The 21,093-nt window shown below is 40.5% G+C and overlaps 1 protein-coding gene across 2 annotated transcripts in view; it reads right to left on the bottom strand.

The window, feature by feature from the left end:
* olfm2a (olfactomedin 2a) overlaps nt 1-21,093 on the bottom strand; it is a 90,258-nt gene that overhangs the window by 30,245 nt on the left and 38,920 nt on the right. Inside the window, exon 1 of one of the 2 annotated variants that reach the window (XM_082183065.1) lies at nt 14,054-14,529. The exons of the other annotated variant lie outside the window; for it this stretch is intronic. Within the exon in view, the coding sequence (XP_082039191.1) occupies nt 14,054-14,197 (144 nt within the window). The 5' untranslated portion in view covers nt 14,198-14,529. Of the gene's footprint in view, nt 1-14,053; nt 14,530-21,093 lie in introns of those variants that run through there. 2 annotated transcript variants of the gene reach the window in all.

Genomic DNA, 21,093 nt, shown 5'->3' with positions numbered 1-21,093 from the left:
CAATAAAAAGGGATAGCATTCACAAGAAAAAGGAGTGGCAATAAAATGTCTCCTCCTGCTCTAACCTTCCCATTTTCATTCTTTCTTACCCTCTACGGTGTTTTTCAATCTCTCTCTCTCTCTCCCCACACTTCCCCGATCAGATTAAATGACCGAGAGGACAGAGAGACTATGTGATTGGAGAGTAAAGCAGCAGCCGCCCCAATGAGCTCACTGTCACTTCCCGTCACATCCTGCCAATCCCTGCCACTCTTGTCTCTTTCTGTCTCCTTCACATTTTCACTCCCTCCACATCCTTTTCTTCCACACTCTGTCCTCTCCTCACCTTCCCATCTGTCCCTTCTTCCTGTGTCTCCGGCTCTGTTTGTCCCTGAGCAATCTCTCTCGCTCGCTTACTCAATTTAATTCAAATTAGAGCAATTCAACTCAATAAAGCTTTATTAGACTGCCAGGCAAATGTAATTTCACAAAATCAAAAGGAATTGATTTGTAAATGTAGGTGTGAAGGCAATAAAAAATACAGGTTCCACACACGCAAATAATCACAATGAGTGTAATTCATTCAAGTCAAATGTATGTGTATCTCCTTCCCCAATACATATTGTTTCAAAACAGCTTTACAGATGGTCATATGTCTCAATAATGCCTTAGTGCTTTAACATAGAGCAAGTTTTAAGGCTAGGCGATATGAGGATTTATATTGCGATAATATGAGTGATCCTTCAGGTTTAGATCTTGTTACATTTTTATTCATAGAGTTGTCTAATATATCAGTGCCTAAGTTACCTGGGCAAACGTATGAGCGCTCAAAGGCAATTAAGAGATTTAAATGCTGGTTGGCTTTGTTCTAAGTGAGAGTAAGCAATTCTCAAAAAGCTTTAATGAAAATACGATTAGTTGTCTCAGGTGAAAAGTCTGAAAAAGTCTGAAATGTTCTCTTAAAGTAAAAACGTATGCTCTCCTTGTGCTCAGCTCCTTTGACAAACACCTCTGATTATATCAAGCCATCTCAATTTGTGTGTTTTGACAGTCTTTTTTCATTCGACAATTTCTTTGACTTCTCTACTAGTCAAGTAACATGCACATTTTTGATCCCTTTGAAGATCTGTGTTGATTCGTTGTGGAGTTGCAAATCATTTGAACCGTCTAATGATGCTTGTCTTTTCAATTTTATCAGTTTGTTGAGTCTGGAGATACGGGCGAAAAATTGATTGTTGTTTTGATTAATTCTGGCTTGAGAAAATTTCTCTCTGTGCATCTGTTTCCCCAATTTATCCTCCATCTCTGTCTCTCCCCTTGAGCACATTTTCGTTTAGGTAGCATGGGCTCCCTATTTTCAGTTACAACCTCTCTTTTTGTCTCTCTCTCAAAAGAGAAACAAAATACAAAAGAAACAAACGAAACACACCATCACGATGAAATGACATTAAAGATTATGGGCCCTATCTTGCACCCAGCGCAAGTGACTTTGTACACCGATGCATGTATCATTCCTATTTTGCACCCGCGCAAAGCGGACTTTTCCCTCCACAGAAGCACGTCGGTTAACTAAGAAATACACTTGCGCTCCCGGGGGCGGTTCAGCGCAAAGAGGAGGCGTGTTCCGGCGCAAACGGTCCTTCTTGCTATTTTGCAGGTTTAGAAAACAATTGCGCCACTAACCAGGAAAAAATAGTTTAAAGTCAGTGGCGCGTTGCGCATGTTATTCATATGCTATTTTAAGGGCGCATGCTTGGCCATAATCAATGTAGCGTGTGCACAACGCGCACTTTGATTCTCTCATCTACACAGAAGCAGCAGTTTTCATTTTTGCAAATCATACATTATTACGATAGATAGATAGATAGATAGATAGATAGATAGATAGATAGATAGATAGATAGATAGATAGATAGATAGATAAACAATTTATTATAAAAGCATACATCTAGCTTACACATTTACCCAAATTAACCGAAGTTAATTTGGGTGGGTTTCTCCATTTCAATGTAACTTCTCTCTTTTACGGCCGTGACGAGAGCGTTGCTCTCCTTGGCTGTGAACCGCTGCTGGCGCGCGCCTGGCAAATCCGCCGTTACAATAGCAATCCGCTATGGAAAAAGCGCATCTGCTCTTAAAGGGATTGTGAGATGACGCTCTGATTGGTTTATTTCACGTTACGCCCAAACCACACCTATGAATAATGAAGCTACTTCAGACCAACCCATTTTAGATTTGCGCCTGGCGCAAGAGTCATTTATCCCGCCGGGAAAATAGCAACAGCGCCGAGACCCGCCCACAAAGTTACTTGCGCTTTGCGCTTTGACACTTGCGTTTCAGATCGTTAAAATAGGGCCCAGTAAGTCTAAAAATACACCAAACTGCTTTTTTTTTTACCCAGTAGATTAGGACACATATAAAATCTCCCATCTCATTCCAGAGAAGGTGCCTGCAAAGCCTGAAGGCATGAGAGACAGACAGACACACACACACACACGCACAGTCAGTTCCTGGTGGTTCAGATTTGATACGGTTGGTTTTAGCTCAGTCATTTGCCTCATTCCTTCTGTTCATCTAACCCCTTGCTTGTTGATTTGCATAAGAATGCCACATTTATTATAAATTATTATAAACTGTTATAAATGTCTCTCTGGGCATTGTGCTATTTTCCAGTCCAGTCTGGCTTTCAGCAGCTGTCAAATCTAGCAGGGTCCTCGCTTCCATTAGCAGTGATTTTCTGTGCGTCGTGTCACTGTCATCAAACACTTGCTGAAACTGCTCTGCCATCCAGGCTGGAATTTTCCCAGGTGAGCTGATGCAGAAATCCAACCGTCTCTGCGAGATCAGCACGGACAGGTCTTGCTCCGAGACGGCGTGCGCTGACACTACGCTCTGCTGACCACTCATAGCCGACATGAGACCAGCCCAAGCGTATCTCGCCCTGGCCTGAAAGAATGAGCTATTGGTTGGGTCTTCGATTCCCAGCCCAGTGTATTACCACCCTAACATTTCATCATCATTCTCATTCCCATCCCGACCGACCTGCGGCTTAGTGTCTGAGCACGTCAGATACGGTTAGCGTCGAGCTCCGACTCAATCTATACACCAATCTGCCACCCGCAGTCCCTCAAGAGGATAAAGCATCCATCATCAGTGCGGTACATGCACCTCACATGTTAAACATCAGCGTGGCACGTGTGCCCATCCGACGGGTGGAAGACACAAGCCGCATAAATATGCTTTCTGTTCATTAATGTTGCATAAATGTTGAGTTTTAATTTAAGAATTGATTAGAATCACCCCTGGACTCATTACCACCCACCAATTCATTCTGCTGTAATTTCCTCTCATCTACTGCTAATGGCAGAGTAGAGTACGGGGGGCACACTCTCTCTCTCTCACACACACACACACACACACCATATCACTTACAGATGTGTGAAGCATCTCGCCCTTATTTTGATGATCCCATCCCATCCAGCATCTGTATGTGGGTGCATGTTACGGAATAGGCCAGTTATTTATGAACAAAGAGGTCAGATGTAATGAGCAACGGTTTAATTAGTAACGGTTGAGCTGCCATCCGTAAACGTCAGGATGAGTGTATCTGCATGCATCTGTTTTTTTACCTCTCATTTGCATTTAACACTCGGCAAACGATCAAATTACTCAGTGATCTGTCAGTAGTGCGCAGTCTATTTGCCGGCATTTAAGACGACAAAGCCAGTGAATTAATGATCAGTGAAGTTGCTGATCATTCGTTTCTAATACTGTATCTTAACCAGGTGCGACACGATGAAGCAGAGAGCAATGAATGGAACGTCTTCTATGTTCATTTTAGTTGTTGTTCTAACCTGCTGTGATTATGGTAGGTGATGAGCAGGACATTTTGTCAGCTGCTTAGTTTCAATTTCTGTCGCACTGAGCAGGGTAACCCTGTCTGCAGTGAAATCACAGTGGTCCAAAATCGATATACACATAACTGTAGATTAACTCTTTCCACGCAAAACACAGAATTTTCTGTTATTTACAAGAAAATGCTTCCCCGCCAAACACAGAATTTTCCGGGAATCCGTGTTTTTGGTGGTATACGGTAGGGGGCGCTATGGCACATCTTCTGAAAGAGTACTTAATCTCCTGATCAAAACACATATGAAGAAGATGTAGAAACAAGCGATCACCAACATTGAACAGTATATAAATCAAAACAGCCTAATGTTAACAAATGAGATGTCGGCCCAGGACGAGCTATAGGACTGTGAAGCTTTGGGGACGTTTGATGGACTCGATTTACTCCATCTATATTTTGGTCAACGTTCTGAAAACGTGATTTTCTCAGTGTTTTGCTCAAAATGTTGCTATTTTAAATATTATAAATGTTTTATTAAAATGATCATTTTTTTGTCTATTCTTTCTTTTAATATATTGCATGTTCAGATATTCATACAACAAAATCGCTGGGGGGTGGCTGGCAACTTAAATTTTATTTTTTTAAATATGCACTCAGTCATCTATTTATTTTTATTTTTACACAAAGATATTAATAATAGTTTTGTAAAGAATGTTTTAAATCATGTACTCTTATAAGAGATGAAGATGCTAGTCATATCTGAAGCCTAATAAAAGCCATTTTATTCTACGTTGAGTGGGTCGCCTCAAGGGGGCGACCATTTTGAATCGCATGACTCCCTGGGTGCATTCTCAATCAGCTCCCTAGCTTCCAAGGTAGTGAATAAGTATATTGTGTACATGAATTCAGGCACTGGTAAGGACCCTGGCTCACTACACATGGGGACACTAGCTATGTTTCTATCCAAAGTTGCGAATTTAACTTGTGCGCTAAATGGGAATTTCGTATTAAACATTTGCCAATAAAGCACCGTTTCCATCCAACCGAAGAGAACAAACGTCACTTCCTGATAAATTGGCGCTAAATATCACTAAGAAAAATGGAAGTTGTTGCAGTAGGAGAAGCCACTGTATATTATACTTTTTGTATATAATAAATCACTTGCACCGAAATGCAATAAACACGATCATGTTATCTTATTGGAGGCGGATGCCTGCTGTTCGGGAACACAGTCATGTAAGACAGTTCTGGGAGGTAATTATACCAAACCACTTTGATGACAGACTTTGTTTAGGCTTTTCAGATCGACCACAAACAGCATTTCAGATGCTTTGCAACAAGATTGGTCCGCTGGTTGGTCCAGTTATGCCGTCCCATTGCGTCACATTACTTTTTTTGATGCGCATCGAGGAATTTATTCAGTACGCATGCTTTCTTTTCGGTTTAAAAATGTATCCAAATGAATTGAGCGCATACGTTTTTTATGCGCATTTTTTGAATATATGCGCATCTTTGCATTTCAAGTTTGTTTTATTTATATAGCACATTTAAAAACAGCAAACACAGCTGACCAAAGTGCTGAACAACACAAAAAAGAAACACAGGAAAAACCACACATTAATGACAGAAACCCAGTGAATTAAAAGCCAAGAAAGAAAAAAAAAAAGGTTTTAAGAGACGATTTAAAAACAGTTAAGGACTGTGCCAATCTGATTTACGCTGGAAGGCTGTTCCACAGGCAATGGCAAAGGCTCTATCTCCTCTATGCTTTAATCGCGATCTGGGGACAGAGAGAAGTCTCTTCTCACTGGACCTCAGATTTCGTGTGGGATTGTATATATAGAGCAGCTCAGCATTTCCATCCATGTTTTTCTTTTTTCTTTAATGCAATATCCCAAAAATAGGCACATAAAAATAGGTGGATGAAAACATAGCTACTGATGACTGTTTCTGGTGACATGACAACGTCCTCTTTGTACAACACCACTACTGGTATTTATGAACAACAGCAAAACTGATTGTAACTGACAGTATTTTTTGCAATGTTATTTTAAGTTCATTATACTTTATTGTAACATAACCCTTCAGCAAATTAACTGTAAATAAATTCTAAATGTATGTTCACTACCTGTCTATCAGTGCATGTTTATGCTGAAATATAGTTAAATATCTGTTTTCTTTTTTTTTTTCTAAGTGTCATGATATGTATTGAGTTGGTTTGTGTGATTTATGTTCTATGCTTCAGAATTTCCGTTAAGGGAACATAGTTCACACTGTAAGCCTTAGTGCTCAATTCCGATTCATTGTTCAGATAAAAAAATTAATTTGTATAGCTGTGTTCACTTTGTTGTTTTATATGTTGCCAATATCAGATTCCAGTGCGAATAGATCATGGTCCTGGACTGACCCTCATGCGCAAAATAATGATTAAAAGACGTCACGCAGCACGTTGTCATACATAAGTAAACACGGAGGACATTAAAGTAGCATGAGTGCAGAATTGTGATGAATGTTGCTCTAGAGTGACGTCAAAGTCGCAGGAATTCCAATATGGCTGTTCAAACTGAGGTTGCATTGCAAATATGGAAGTGGCACAAATCGGAATTGAAAAGATCAGATTCCATGTGGTTTGTGCTGTTGTTCACACTGTCAGGAGAAAAACTGATTTGAGCAACAACAAAAAAACAATCGAATTTGGCCACATTTACCTGCTGTCTGAACAGCATAGTGAGCATCGATGCTCCTTGATTTTCACAAAGCATTGTGGGACATTTTAGGGAATGAATGTTTCAGTGCACTGGAAGGATTTTGCGATTGAGAAAGCCCTTAAAATGTCCGACTCCCTGATCAGTGCTCTAAATACTGGACTAAGGAGCTGACGCACCTACTTCTACCCCTATTATTGGATGCTTTCCAATTAATCATGGCTGACAGCAACTGTTTGCTCTTGAAATGGAGTCTGAAATTTCATAAATTGACATTTTTGTGCACATGAATGATTGAGCAAAGTCGTATTTACAAGTGGAGAAACTCAGAATTCGAAATGAGTTGTGAGGTTCAAAGGGACGTATAGGTTTGAAACATTGTGACTGTATCGGTTTGAAACATTGCAGAGACACTGATCTATAATATTCATATATTTATTTATATATAAATATATTACCTTGTATAAATAAGTGAAAGAAATTAGTAATTTTCATAATTTTTAATTCAGGTAGTTGGGTTTATTGTTTTGTTTAGGGTACTTCCATGTTTTTTCCGGACTTGAATGTGTGATGTCGTAATAATGAATCCCTGACTCTGTGGTACGAGTTTCCCAGGTGCCCTTGAAGGCAGCATTAGAGCATTGCTACAATGGCATCAGTAATGAAAACCTTTTCTTTCACATAATAAATCAATATAAATCAACATAAACATAAGCACAACATAAAAAATGATCATCACGTATCTTATGAGTTTTGGTTACTTTCTCACCTGATGGGAGATCAGAAATCAATTTGGCACATTTCAGTCAATAGCGATGACGTCATTGCTGATATAGAGGCACTATAGAGGAAAAATTGGCAAGTTGAGAGCCTTAATTAATTGATGTCCCACAGGTCCAGGTTTGCTTAAACCTGGTTTGCCACACACACACTTACCCTACCCTTAAACCTACCTATCACAGAAAACTTTCTGCATTTTTAAAAAACCTTTAATTACTTTAATTACTTTTTATACCAGATTTACAAATGAGGACGGTTGAGGAGGTTTTTGGAGATTTTATCAGGTTTTGGTCACTTCTGGGTACAAATTTGTCCCCAAAATATAATTAAGTAGGCAGTAGGCACACACACACTTTGAGTTTTAATTTTTATTGGGACATTCAATAGACATAATGTTTTTTATACTGTAGAAACTTTCTGCTATTTTAGATTCGGTATGATTTATAAGCTTGTTTCCTCATGGGGACAACATTTTTTTTGTCATTTTGTCCCCATAATGTAGGGAATACCAGGACCACACATACACACACACACACCTCCTTTGTCCTCCAACACTCAAAAATGTCAAGGCATAGAAAAGAGCACAGTGATCGCTTCACCAAGAGATCCTGAGCAACAGACCAAAGGAGGATAGAACCTGATGTGAGGGCAATAGATAACGAACTACCGCAGCTACTGTTTGTGTGAGCGGAAGGGAAAGAAACACAGAGAATGAGATAAAAAGAGTGACAGCAGCGAGAGAAAGCAGAGAGCTGCTGAGGGGGAAGATGCCGAGGTTTAATTTCAGACTCAGAGTGGCAGTTTCTTACTCAGCCGAACCGCTGCCAAAGCCTGACACCAGCTCCATTACATGCCCAGCCCTCACCGTGAGCCCCACAAGCTTTCCCGCACCGCTCGACCTTTACAAGCCTCGATCCCGCAGTCTGATCTTAAGCCCTGGCTTGGTTGGAAACCGTCACACACATCCCACACACTGCCAGCTACCCAGGTATCGACGTCCTATTGAGAAAACGGAAGGTGATCAATAGGCACTGAGAGCAGGAAGTTAGGGTCAACTCCCCTCTCTGGGTTTCCTCTCACTCGCTGTCGCCACTTCTGCTTTGTGCTCACCAGCTAGCCTTTACTTTGAGGCCGCCATTAACACACTATGGAAAGGATTAACTAATTACAGCGGCACGCTTGGTGTCTGTGGGATTGAACTTAGGGCGGTTTTCATTAGACTGACCTCTGAGTTCGGCACTGTAAAGTCTGGACATAAATGAGATTGTAAATCTGTAAGGTCTATTTCATGAAAGTGACAGGAAGTCCATTACAGCTTTCATAAGAAGCGTGTGGTATGACCAGTTGTTTTCAACAGAAAGACCTTTATTGGTGCTATGTGAACCTGAGTTTCCACAGTAACAAGGAGAGAGAAAATTGCCTTATTTTTCTCCTTAGATGTCCTTTGGTGTGTTTTCGTTCTCCCGACCCTTATTTTTTCCCATTCTCGCTCTCTCTTTTTCATCAACAAAAGGCTTTGCACTCAGCTTTGTGATTATATCACCCTGAAGCCCAAAATTGACAAAATTTGACCCAAAGTCTCTACTCTAAACATGGATGTGAGCTGTGCCATGGCTCTGAGTGCTGCTTCTATCAAAACATACGTCCATGACACTCATGAACAGCTTTAAAGATCAAGCATCCTTGTAAAGCACAGATTCTGATGCAAATGAACATGAATGTCCTACATGCACACAGTAACCAATGTTCCCTCACTAAGCTCTAAGACACACAACTAGAGCAGTTTAAAACTGGTGAATGAGATATTACTCTGTTTGTCCTCTGAGAGCATTTAGATGCTCAATTTCCTACAGGCATTCTTACAGAGTGCCCTGCTTTTGACTCGGAAAATAAAGGATTCAGGATTCAATTTTGAGCATGGTATTGATAATCTGACAGAGAAGTTTGAAGTGCTTCCTCTCCTACTTCTTCAGATCTGCAAAGGTGCCAGTCAAGGGACTGACGAGATCTTGCTTCACCAGTTTCTTAATATTAATATTCATGTGAGGGTTTCTCACAGTCTTTCAGCTTGTCGTCAAAGACATCAAGAGTGTTGAACAGCACGTTTCTGGGGTGGAACTATGAGGTTTATTTTACATGGAGAGAGCTAGCATTCCCATTCATCTGTATGGTAGTTGCTGAGCTGCCATCTTAACTTATGGGATCACAGATCTTTTTAAGCCAATCAACTGAACTGTAAAAACCACATAAATAATCACTCTGGGGCTCCAGCAAAATTATGTCATGACTGCACTGATTGGCTAATGCACCACCACAACACACATAGCCCCAAAACATTCACTAGCAGCTATCCTGAGCTGTGACTCAAAGGCAGCAGCCTGGAAAAATATAAATTAGGGGGAAAAAAACAGTTTAAGCTCCATTTTATGCTTTAAAGAGCGTTCAAAATCCAAACTGTCGACTGGCAGTTTAAAAAATTATTTTAAAAATAATGTAGTAAAAATACATGGTTAATTTTTAATGACCGCAGATGGAGAAACATGCTTCTCACAGTCAGATGGCGTAGTAACAGACTCTACCAGCAGGGGCTAAAGAGGGGAATCAGCAACATGTGAACGCTTTGTAATAGCCCAGACAGAGTAAACACAGCTGAAGACTAAGGTGAATCTGATTGGATGTCTTTTCTAAGGCTGTAAATCTCAACATTGTAATCTGTGGGTGTGTGTAGCCAATGTGGCTCAACCTCACTTTCTCATTTAGAGATCCCTGGTGGGCAGCAGCAGCTGAGCTGAGCTGTGTTTTGGTGCTTTCATAACAGACAGCCGCTCCAAAAAAATGATTCCAATGCTCCATGTTTCCAATTCCCACAGAGTCAGTAGAGTTTAGTAGAACGTTGTATCTGATGCTCATTTATGCATGTCGGTCTCCATGACGTTCTTTTATTATTTTGGTCCCATGAAAACAAGAAACGGCGGCTGAGATCAGTCACATGTGCATGTGGCTTTGTTAAGTGTTTGTGTTAATTACACGTTTGTTGCAGATTGTCCTACGGCTTCTCACTCGCATCTCATTTATTTTTCATAATCAAGGAGACAGTGTTAGACTCACCCTTGAACCAGCAGTATTCACCACACACGCACATGCAACAAAATTGTTACCCATCATTCATTGCGGTACTGAGACATTGCTGTATAATTGCTCTTGTGAAGCTTTGCACTTTACTGTGTAGGTAAAGGTTGTTTCCTTACCTAGAGTACAAAACAATAAACTTCCTGACATCTATTGTCACTATCAGAAATACTTTTTCTCCTTAACTTTCACATTTAAAATGTTTATTTATTTATATACAGTAGCACATTTAAAAAGGTGAAGTGTAATATTTTGAATATTACTTTCTCAGATTTTCTTTCATTAACTTGAAGAAAATTATTAGACAGCCAGACTTTGACCTCATTCAAACAGACCAACATGTACTTCCAAAGACAGATCATTTCCAGCTTTAAGAGGGAAATATAACTGTGTGCCATCTGCATACATATGATAAGACATAGCGACGGCAGATGGATCTCAGAGGGCACATATACAATAAAAACAGCATAGGACCAAGAATAGATCCTTGAGGAATACCATATTTTAAGGGAATGAAGTGTTTGCAAAATCAACAGAGAATGTTCTATCCTAGATATGAACAAAACCATTTTAGAGCTGTCCCACAAATGCCTACCTCATACTCCAGACATTCTCAGAGAATCGAATGATCAACAGTGTCGAATGTGGCACTGGGATCCAACTTAATTAAGACAACCGCCAGCCCAGGATCATATCATATCAGCTGCATATGGAGTTTGATGTGAGTCTACCTGTTTGAATAATGGGATATAATCAGGTAAAAGAAGCAGTTCGGATGTTTGGAAAAAACGTTTAAAAAAATATGTTTGGTATTACTAGTAGCGCAGAAATTACACACTCCACCTTTAAGTGTAGTGTTGATCTTTACATGTGACGAGTTCACATGAATAAGCAGTTGAGCTGAGAAGGGCAAAAGAGCAAGTGAAGCGGAGTGTGATTGTTGCTCAGAGCTGATGGAGTACGGCATACTTAACATGTAACTGTGACATAATGGTGGACTGGACAGACATGCAGGTCCAGATGATCATGGCAGAAGGGAAGACAGGTTGCTTTGAAGAGAAGCAATGATATCCCTGCGGCCTGCTACGAGTCCATCAGTCACTCTGCTTCACAGACCACACCTCCATTCTGCAGCTCATTTTGCATGATCATCACCTCATCTCAGGAACAGAGGGATGCATCTCTCTTCCTGACTGAGAGCAAGCTGATTTTGAGATTAGATTTTGAGTCTTTGCAAAGCCAGATTGCTTTGGATGGGTTCACACTTATCACAGAGAATAAATTAGTCTCCGGCATGAGAGTAACATCTGTCTAATGCCTCAAATCTAAAAACGAAGGCCTTTGCTTTGGGGAAGATTGTTTTTACGTATGCTAATTTCCCCTTGTTTTTTTTTCCTTGAGGTGAAGTGAGGCAATGTTTTAAAGTGATTGCTTGAAATGAGATACATAGGAGTTAACGAATGCTAATGTGTTTTGGGTAATGATGACTACCGATAGCGGAGCATCAATGGGTGCCACTTTAGCTAAATAAATAAATGTTTTGAATAATTTTGGCTCATTTTCCAATAGTTTTCAGTGTTACTTGATATAGGCGTTATCAAATTTCTGAAGCTTGCGCCCAACCTGAGCTTCAGGATTGAATAGTCAATCTGAGTTGGAAAGTTTTGAAAAAAGTCAAACAAAAAAATAAGTTTGAAGGTAGAACAATAGATTAATTTACCAGAATTGCAGTTCAGTAAATTCCTCTTCCTGTCATTCTAATTCAATTAAAGGGATTTTTACATGACAGTTTTCAACTAAATATGGGAAATTTTCTATGCATTTTAGCCTTTTAATTTCACATGACAGTTTTCAACTAAATATGGGAAATTTTCTATGCATTTTAGCCTTTTAATTTCACAAGACAACCGCGTTTTGGGTTTTTTAAAAAGGGTTTCAAAGTGCAAGTTTTTGAAAACTATACCGTTATCTTCTTTGTGTAAACTACAAAAATAAAAATTTGTGAAAATGGTGACGTCATGTGCATGCGTATTACGTGTTCAGTCAATAGGCTTGTAATGGACATGGCCAACTCCGGCTTTGGCATTTGTTTTCGCGGATCCGTGTGAATGGGGATCGTTTTGACAATGTTGTCATCTGTATGTGGAAAAACTCAAAGGATTTTTTTTTTTTTTTGCACATCGTTGTCATGTAAATGTATCCTTAAATTTATACTCATGAATTGAAAGGGAGCCAGTTCTTCAATTCTGAACTTCACCTAATCCTGATAGGCTCTCATTTACCCACATACCAAGCTTAACCCCTGGTGACTATATCTATGGCCTGTCTTATAGCAAGACCATTGGGCAGACATGAGCACATGACTGGATGAGTAATCAGACTTGATATAAAGCAGAGTTGGTGTTGACTGTAGAGCTCTGTACATGGTAAACATCTCTGTAGGAAAGCAGCTTTTAGCTTGTGATTAGTAGTAACAGTCTTCCAAAGCTAGTGTGAATGTGTTAGACAAAGCTGTGATAGACAGTTTCTGCAGACTCCATGGAAATCAGCGTAGGCATTTTGACCGACCCAAACGACCCCTACAGCGTCTCCTCTCTCATCCAGATGGAGTGTCATCCCTGGCCATAAGCTGTGCCGAGTAGAGCTTTTATTGAGGGGCAGATGCTCAGATACTACACAGATACCCCAGGCAGTCTCTCAACTTTAATGATCCAGAAAACGTTACAGGGATCGCATCTCACTCTCAATCCACCTACTCACACCTGGTCCCATTTTTCAATACCCAACATTTGGAAAACACATAAGCATACACAACTCACAGATGCAAGATAATTACTCACACACTGACAGAATTGTGAAGGTTTAAATTCAGCCAGAGCTTACTTAACAACCTTAGGATATAACAGCTCTCGAGTCTTACTTAGATTTTAATCTTCTCTTTCTGTGTTTTTACTTTAAATGTGGCAGCCTTGATGCTGCCAAAGGCCTGTCCTTTCTCACACAAGGCACTTAATTCAGTTATGGACAGAGACAAAGTGCACAGTTCTCACAAAGATGTACAGTGGATTTGATTAAAAAACAGGGAGCGAGGGGGTGGGAAAAAGAGAATTGTGCCTCTTCAGAAGAAAAGAGTTGGCTCAGAAGCTACAAAAGTCTAGCCTCATGTCTCAGAACCATCAGCTCCAGCAGACGAGCCGCTGCCTCACAGAAACAATCCTGCCTCCCTTTCCTAATTTGACCTGAACATCAGTCATGAGGCACTAAACTCTTCTCTCCCTGCCAAGTGAGGATATCCTCGCAGGAGTCATGAATCTCGCCAGGTATAACTTCCTCGTCTATCATCTCCCACTGAGAATCACTCATCCACAGCAGTCATCAATTCCTCTGTAACCAACCCCCAAAGCCAGACACGCATTCAATTTACCTGCCTCTCACCCTGAAAATCCCTCTAAAAGCCTGTCTGGCAAATCTCTTGAGGATCGTAACCACAGAGGAGTGTAACTGCTCTTTAACACGAAGGTCCTGACTCTTTGGCTTATTCGGATGAGCAAACAGACACATAGAGAGATAAACAGACAGGACAAGAGTAGAAAAGCGGAAGGTTACGCACACTGACGATCCTTTCCGAGGTGCCTGCACGGGAGATGGTGGTTCCGTTAAGCCCCACCAGCGAGGGCAGTGTCTGGGACATCCAATTGGTGACCATGGCCATGGTGCTGAGCACCGCGCCAATCTTCAGGAGCGGAACGCTCATGTCGTCCCCCCGGCCGGCCGCCTGGCCCTAGTGCCCCCCACGCTCCCTGGAGCCGGGGTCCAGATGCAGCGCGAGAACAGACACGAACCTGATGCGTCCTCCTCCCTCTTCCTCCAGCCAAGCGACGTGTACACGAGTCTCAAAACCAGCTCACACGCACCAGCTGCTCAGATCCGACAGCATCACAGCGATGCACGACGCACGTTATTCTTCAGCTGGAGAGCGACTGCCAGTGCCTGATTCACACTCCTCCACTCCCTCTCCCTCCCTGCCTTCTTCTCTCTCTCTCTCTCTCTCTCTCTCTCTCTCTCTCTCTCTCTCCTTGCGCTCATTCAAGATGCCGTGCTGCGCATTGGCTGCATCTATCTCTCTCTTTCTCTTCCCTCCCCTCCCCTGCCTCTCTCCAGCCTTGTTCCACATCCATCCCTCTGTCTTCCTCCTCTCTGGCTCCTCTGTCCCTCTTGATCCCTCTCTTTTGTGAGCGCAAAAAAATCAGAGGCAGGGGAGTTGTGCACCCCCAGATCTTTGCAACAATCAGCTGTTTGAAGCAGTCACCGTTTGAAGGGTTCGTCTTCCCTCACAACTGCACAGAGGCGGCTCACAGCTCGAGCTAAATTAGGATCTCTTGCCATGAGTGAATTGTTTATATGTGTGTGAAGAAGAGGAGTTTTACTCCCGGAGTGTTTAATGAGGAAGAGGATGAGGCGTTCCAGTTGGCGGCTTTCCCCTGACAGCTCATCAATCTCGTGTGCAGCTGACACTCCCTTAATCAAAGAGTAATGGGAAATCTGAATGCAGACGAGTATGGCACTGGTGCTCGGCACTAACCAGAGCTGACTGCAGTCCATCAGCAGCCCAGCCATGCAGGCCACTCTCACTCTCTCTCGCTTCCATCATCCCCAGTCTGGAGCCTAAAGCCACATAAGTCACATAATTAAACAGATGAGCCGCGTGGCGGCTGTTTAACCTTGAGCGATGGCCTGTTGGAGAACTGTGTCATTCAAGCCTTAAGTAGTATGCCTACTAAGTATGCACAGAACCTCGCTTGTTACTTTCAAAAAACAAACAAATGGCTTGTTTTATCTTCACTAGTCTACCTCAGGTGTTTTCTCTCAGACGTGTTGAGAGTGACTTCTGAATTGCAGAAGTATAACAACAATCAATGAAAAGTGACAGCTGCCTGAGACTGTGTGTGGTCTTAACTCACCTGATGCATCTGTATATTTTCCTGAGTTGAACTAGCTCAACACTGCCATCATGTGTTTGTATCCGAGTATTGCATCTACAGTGAAATAGCCCATTAAAGATAGGCTACTGTGTGTGTGTTTTCAGTGTTAAAATACTTTTTTGAGCACCTCTGTGCCATGAGTTTGGAGTGGGACTACCTTGCAGATTTAAGTATTTGGCGAACCTGACTGAAAACAGTCACAAGTTTTGCAATTCTGTTTAGCACAGTAATTACACACAGCCACTTTAAGGTTTGCCTGAGCAGGTGTAATGCAGCATAACTTAGACACAAATGTACGTATCTTACGCCCTCTGTGGAATATACAATTATAACTAGTCACAGTCTGTTGGATGCTAGGCTTCCAGAGCAATCTGTTTTGTTTGCTTTTGTGTCACATCAATAGAAATCCAAAGGTTACACTGAACAGCATGACCTGATTTCTCAGTGAAATAAACCACACTAAAATGGATTTTCAATGGCAAACCACCATTTAGAGAGACTGAGATGATTCAGTTTTAAGTTACAGTTATGTTTTGCCTTAGCAACAAGCCACTTTATACATAATAAAAATAAAATAAAAATAAAAAGTGAAAATTATGTCATCATTTACTTGCAGTGTTTTTCCATTATCTATATGACTTTCTATCTTCTGAGGTGGGGCATGGGTGAGTTCAGGGACAGGTTTGGTTAGGTTTAAGAGTGGGTTAATGGGGAGACAAAGGTACAAACATTAAAGAAACTTAACATAAAGTAGGACCTAGTATATAAAGTGGGAGCTGGAAGAGCATGTTAGCAATGCCAAGGTCAATGGGTTATGGGTATGATTGTCACAGGAAAACCAGACTGATAAAATATACAGCCAGAAAGAACAGCATGTTTCTTTGCGTAAAAGCATCTGCCAAATGCATCAATGTAAAAATCGGTAAAATTGATCTGCAACTGTTATGACATAAATCTAACACCTCACCCACAGCTTTCAAAAGCTTTTCAGTCACGCAAAGAGAGAGAAAGCAACACTGTTTCATTTAAATGACCCCAAAAACAATGTTTCTCTGTGTAGGTTTTTTAAGTAGGACGGATCATTTTCACCCACTTGAATACGCTAACCTCACAAACTGAAGGTTTTCACCACAGCTACATTAGCCTTCTGTACGAGTGAAAACCCTGAGATGCTGACAGTTCATTCAAGGCTATTTAGATATGGAAATAAATGGAGTAGCTATCCAAATACTGTCAGATGTACTTAGCACTTGCTGTATTCTCCATTGCCACAGTATATTACTCTGGGCCTCATAAAAATGTATCAGAGTGAGAATTGATTTTTGGAAAGAGGACAAACGACCTTCTGATTCTTCTAATCATTAAAGTAAACACAAAATGGTCCTTCTCAGTAACAAATACATCTTATGAGACCATTTGTGATAATGAGGTTTTACATTATAAAGTAGTTTGTTTCTGTGCTGATGTCCACTAGAGGATGCTGTTGTTCAACAGATTGCCACTTCAACAGGTAAGGCCCCATCTCTGGTAGAGATGCCTCATGGCAAGGAGACAAAATGCTTTTGTTCAGAGCAATCAGGATCATGATTTTGCCTAAATGAGATCAAAGGGAGACTCAACAAGGGCTACGGTCACGAAATGGTTTTCAGTTCTTTTTGGAGTGCTAAACATGATTCTAAATGGAAAGTGAGACAACTACATTCTTAAACTGTGTTTCAGTTACAACCCAAATGTGAAAGAGAGTTAGGTATGTGCTGATGACAACTAGTCATAACTGGTAAATGTTTATGTGGTGGAAGAGGGAATAAAACAAACATCAACAATGATAAAAAAATAAAAAAAAGCCCTGAACTGTCCAAAAATTAAACCAGAATGTTTTTGACAGATTTGTGAGGACAAAAGCATTGAGTGTCCTGAAATGGCCTGTAATTTAAAATAAGTAATAAAACCTTAAAGACAATACAAAGTCTTAATAATTCTTCTAAAACAGAATCAGTCAATACATCTACTATATTGTAATGAAATTCTAGCTATACATACATTAGAGTAGCTTTTATAAATGTGCCTTACTGAAAACTGAAAAAACATTACTGGTGTTCATCTTGAGACAAAACAAAAAAATTACACGGACAAATTTTAAGATATGTCATTGCAAGTTGCTTTCAGTTAAATCACCTCAAACATGCATTTTAGGCTATGTCTACATAAATCCGGATACATTGGAAAATGGCGTTTTCGTTTAAAAACGCTCTCCGTCCACACTAGCGTTTTCATGCGTTTTCCAAAAGTTTCTCATTCACACTAAAACGTCGGAAAACGCTTAATTTTCTGTCATCTTTTCAGGATTGTGATATGAAGAGTGTGCAAAGTAACATATTTGATCAACTGTGTAAAAGTGAATAGTACATAACAGGCACAATACCGGTATAAACATGAATATCTATTGGTACAAAACGCGTCACATGACTAAACATGCGTCATCGTTTTCAACTACCAATATCTGTTTTCACAGTCCACACTACAACGCGAAAACAGGGTTTTCAAATTTATCCACTTTGGAGAGCGTTTTCGGAAAACTTTGCTTTCATTCATAAAAACGCTGTCTCAGTGTGGACGGAAGGGCAAAACGGAGAGAAAAAGATGCATTTTCAAACGAAAAACGTATTAGTGTGGACAAGGCCTAGTCTGCGACTAGCTTAAGCCTTGCCTGTGAAGCTGAGGTTATGTGTTTTAGTTAGGACATGTACTAGCAGGGCTATACTAACCAGTCAAACACCGACCAATTGATTTATATACAAATATTCTTCAATCCGCTCCTGTTTGCTGTTGTATGCACAGAACAATTTGAGGGTTAATTTAACAATACAGTTGTCAATCCCAAGATTTGACTGTGATCCGCACGGTTGTGTATTTTGTGCTGCAGTCATGAGCTGCTGTTGAGTTTCTTCCCTTCTTGCCCCGCAGGCCTCTCAGTCTGCTATTTCTGTCCACGGCGCTCACATCCTCATTAATGATCTTACTCATATTCACACACACACACACACACACACACACACACACACACACACACACACACACACACACACACACACACACACACGTCTTCAGAATGCATTTGCATAACAACACAAGCAGTCACACACAGCACACATATACACACAAATCCGTTCAAACGCAGGAAGGCGTGTTTATCGAGCACTCAATGCTAAACATCCATTTAAAATCTGACCGTGGTGCTTGCCTTCAGGGCTTCTGGTTTAAAGGGCATTTTTAATCAGTTCACACCATTTAAATGAACTTCAGCTGCAGAGTGCAGCGCTTCTGGCGGCCTGCAGGTGGCAGTAAAGATCTAGAGTTTCCCAAACGGCCTCAGAAGCTCTCCAAGGACACGGATTTACTATTCAAGAACCTGTGCTATAATAAATGTGTCTGCTCGGCGTGTCCAAGACCATAGTCGTTGTCTTGTAAGCGTTTTCCTACACCTGCACATGCACACAGAATTCAACCCACAACACATCAAATATTCACTACTCTCAGTTTGTAGGCAACAAACTACACAAGGCATTGTTTTCTACATCAACAAGCCAGCCCTGAACTTGTTTTAAAGGGATAGTTCACCCAAAAATTCATATTCTGTCATCATTTACTCGCACTCATATCATTAAAACCTGTATAACATTCTTTCTTCTAGGTTATTTGATGTTTTCAGAAGAAGTTGTTTTTTATGGTGCTTGCTTGACATAGTCCACATTCACTTCCATTATATAGAAAATTATTCTTTAAAAATGGATCCTATCTGTTTCGTAGAAGAAAGGACGTCATACAGGTTTGGAACTACATTAGGGTGACCGAATTTAAATTTTTTGGTGAATTGAACCCTAATCACTGTGGATTTCACTTCACACAATTGTAATGCATCTATATGCAACTCAGGTTTGTACCGCAGCTGTTCCATACAGATCAGTACGAATAGTAAATGCTTCGTTCATGTGGGATTTTACAGCAGATCCCCCTATACTGTGGACGCTCGACATGCAACGTCCATCTCACTTTCCCTTCTGCCAGCACTTAACTCCTGCCCAAATCCCGCTAAATAATGCAGCCCGCCAACCGCCAGCACTGGATCCTGCAGCGTCACAGCACCCTGAACACATCAACTCCCATTATGTGTTCTGAGAAATATTAGTGCTGTGATGTAGGCCTGTTACACATTTATCCATGTGCTACAAACAGACAGTGACAGTGCTGAATGAGGGATGACTGAGGCCACTGGCTGGTTAAACTTGTCTCCCTATGTTATGCCAACGTTACCTTTCCCATGATAAATGTCTAAAATGGCAGTATTATTGAGCTGGTGCTCAGCAGGGAACAGGATGTTCTGTGAGATGAAGCACTTTGGTTACAGAAGAGGTTTTGAGAGCTCATGCTGTAGGGATGCAAGTGTGTAATTTCCTTTCATGAGTGATGGGTGAGAGTATAAGCTTAAAGTTGAAGTGTGTAATTTTTTTTGAAGTTAATATAATATCTCCTATTGCAGGTTAATGTACAGAGTCAATTACAAGTATTTCAGTTTCAGTTTCAGTTTTTTTATATATTTTTTTTATACTTCTTATACATCATCCGGCCCAAAAAAAAGTTACTGTTTGGATTTAAATAGGCAAATGCTTGAGAGTCTATGATTGGATCATTATTGCAGTGATTATTATGTTTCTATCATGTTATATGTTTGCCATCAGTTCTACTAACCCTAATTGATAGAGTGAGTAGCTTTTCATTTCTTAAACAACCATGTAGGAAGACACATCATGGCCAAATTCCAGGATGACAATGATTCATCAGGATCAAATTGTGAAAGAATGGTTGGGAGGAGCTTGAAGAATCATTTTCACACATGAATCGGCACCTCTGAGTTCAGACCTTAAATTCATTGAAAGTCTTTGGGATGTTCTGGAGGAGACTTTACAGAGTGCTGGACTCTTGCATTGACAATACATGATCTTGACCAAAGATTTATGCACCTCTTGATGGAAATAAATGTTGTGATGATATTTCCATCAATTCCAATTCCAAAGAGATGCATACATTTTTGTATCTTGTATTACAAATGTAATACACTTGTATTACACTTTAGACGCAAGTAGACTGCGTATGGCCATTTGGCCGGAAGGTAGAATTTTACTTGAATTTACTTCGAATTGAACGAGGCAAAAACATTGTGTTTTTTTTTAGATTTTGGGATATTTGTCTTCAATAACATGTCTTCTTTCAGACTTGTGGTGAAAAAAAGTCAGAAAAACACATTTAGGTCTTTATTTTATTACACTTTGTCTGTTTGCGTCTGTAGATTTCTCATAAATTCAACAAAAGTTGGCGTTCTTAATCAACATGCTGCTCCGCGATCGCTGCCGGCAGCCTGTCATCACAAGCACCGTTAGGAAGCTCTCTCTCTCCTGTACAATCCTGTCTGATCCACATATGATCATTTCCTTTTTATCAGCAACCAATCGTGAAAGTAAAAGGACTGAATGCGCAATCTCATTGGCCGATGATAAAAAGCCCGTTTTCTCAAAATGACACAATGAAAAATTATTTTTTAACCTGGCTTTATCCAATACTTAGATTTCGTTTTTTTTTTATATATATGCAAATTAGCGCATATTTAATTAGA

Source organism: Leuciscus leuciscus (genome assembly GCF_965113295.1).
Source record: "Leuciscus leuciscus genome assembly, chromosome: 1".
Classification (NCBI taxonomy): Eukaryota; Metazoa; Chordata; class Actinopteri; order Cypriniformes; family Leuciscidae; genus Leuciscus; species Leuciscus leuciscus.
Note: the sequence above shows the minus strand (reverse complement) of the source record. Positions and strands in the feature narration are given on the sequence as shown.